The sequence below is a fragment of the Panicum hallii genome, chromosome 9 (genome assembly GCF_002211085.1).
Source record: "Panicum hallii strain FIL2 chromosome 9, PHallii_v3.1, whole genome shotgun sequence".
Classification (NCBI taxonomy): Eukaryota; Viridiplantae; Streptophyta; class Magnoliopsida; order Poales; family Poaceae; genus Panicum; species Panicum hallii.
In genome coordinates, this window is record NC_038050.1 from 26,177,828 (window position 1) to 26,179,728 (window position 1,901).

At 45.5% G+C, this 1,901-nt stretch overlaps 1 protein-coding gene across 1 annotated transcript; it reads right to left on the minus strand.

Moving 5' to 3' along the window:
• Window positions 1-1,004: 1,004 nt before the first annotated feature.
• On the minus strand, window positions 1,005-1,355 carry LOC112872964. The gene has a single exon (XM_025935999.1). It carries the CDS (start codon window positions 1,353-1,355, stop codon window positions 1,005-1,007), a length of 351 nt encoding a protein of 116 aa, XP_025791784.1.
• Between the last annotated feature and the right edge of the window lie 546 nt (window positions 1,356-1,901).

Genomic DNA, 1,901 nt, shown 5'->3' on the forward strand with positions numbered 1-1,901 from the left:
ATTTTGACCCGCCCTGAAAAAAAAGAAGGCGTTGCTACGAATTGATTTTCAATAGTGAGGGCAATAACCTCTCTCAAACTGGGGTGCAAGTGCGACCCAATTTTGAATGGGACACCAACCATGTTCAACTCCGACCCTCGACTTGGGATGGTGTACCCGGGTCGTGGGACAAGGCATCGACCCTGAATATGTGATGAACAGTACCCCATCTCTCAACCGTATCGTCCTCCTGGTCATGCAACCATACGCTAGCTCTGCATTTGCAACTCCTTCTGGAACTTTGCCAACGCATGGGCAGAGGTCGTACTTGCGCTAAGCTCTCAGTTTTGGGGCGAGAAGCTTGTAGGTCTTATGCTCCCAATTTCTTTTCAAGCAAGGAGATTTCGGTTAGTTTATAGCGTGCTTGTGCGTCTCAATTAATGAATTATTATGAATATGTTTGAGATATTGATGTGTATGCGGTATGCCCTGCAGTTTCTGGTGAAAGTTCCAGGGTAAACTTATAAATTCCTGGACATCGTATCTGTACGGATCCTTATTAACAAGGAGAGACATGCTTTTTTTCCCATTGATAAGAAAATGAGACGTTGAATGCTTTTTTCCTGCTGTATGTGGTGCCATATTATGGAACCTATTAGTGTTTTATACAGATGAACACCAATACAATTCTTACGCTCCAACACCATCCAACTAAGAAGCACCAACTTCAATTTATTCATTTATTATCTGAGCATTACAGGTGGCCTGGTATGCTAGCCAACTTCCATCATCCGGTTCTGTCGTCAGACCTGATTTTAGCTAGTCTGTGACAAAAAGGGAACTTAACATCAGTTCAACATCGATATTTTAAGCACATCTACTCAGTTAGTTCTCTCTAATTGCCTAACTGATCCGAAATTATCTGACCATAGCCACCTCTCTACTTGTTTACATGGTCCAACTCCGACATGTGGGCCCTGTCGTTTGAGTTCCTACACGGCATATCACCAATCCAAAAATACAAGCTAAAACTCACCCCCGCAGCTCCAGGGGATGGCGACGGCGCACTGCCCGGCGACGTAGAACACCCTGTCCAGGTTGATGTAGTCGAGGGAGCTGAAGTAGTCGCAGACACAGGTCGCGTTGGCGATGCCCCTCACGGTGCCACAGCAATGCGGCGACGGCTGCACCATGGGCCCACCGTCATCCTGGACGTACTGGTAGCAGGTGCTCCGCAGCGCTACAAGGTCGTTGTGGCAGGGTGCTCCCGCCGCAGCAGCTGCAGCAGGTGTGCCGGCTACATGGGCGGCGGCAAGGAGCAGGAGGAGGAGCGTTGCGGCCAGGATGCGGCCAGCAGAGCTCATCAGCTGGTACATCTTGATTAGTGTATTGTTGTTGTTGTACTATATTGTGTGGAGTTACACTTGGTATTTATAGTGTCTGGTCGTCTTGAAAAAATTGTAGTGCTTGTTGGAGAGGTTTATTTGTTCGATTGGGACTTTTCAATTTTTAAGAACAGCTGCAATACGAAATTTGTGAGCATCTTTTCAGGCTGAGAGTTTGGTCAAGTTAGTGTTCATGCAAATGACATAGGATTGATTTGACCCCTAAAACTAGGGCATTCCTACCCTCACTTCTGCAACAATGCCAAGCGTGCTGCCGCCCGCACGGCCACACCTTCGACTTCCGAGATCCAAGGAAAAAGAAAAAAAGTACACCAACCCTGAATGTGGATTGGATTAGGAAAAATCCATTTTATTTTCTTCAACAATTCATTTTATCCACTTAACCCTTTAAATAAAATTTAGGCTCAATTTACTTCTCCAAACTATTCCAATTGGTCCAATCTACCCCCTACTAAGATTTCTCACTTTTATTTCTACGCATACAAGTGGAATTTGAACTTCAAATTTCACAATGTA

Bases quoted from the DNA above. Each gene is read 5' to 3' on its own strand.
- LOC112872964 (XM_025935999.1), bottom strand. From the start codon at position 1,355: ATGTACCAGCTGATGAGCTCTGCTGGCCGCATCCTGGCCGCAACGCTC.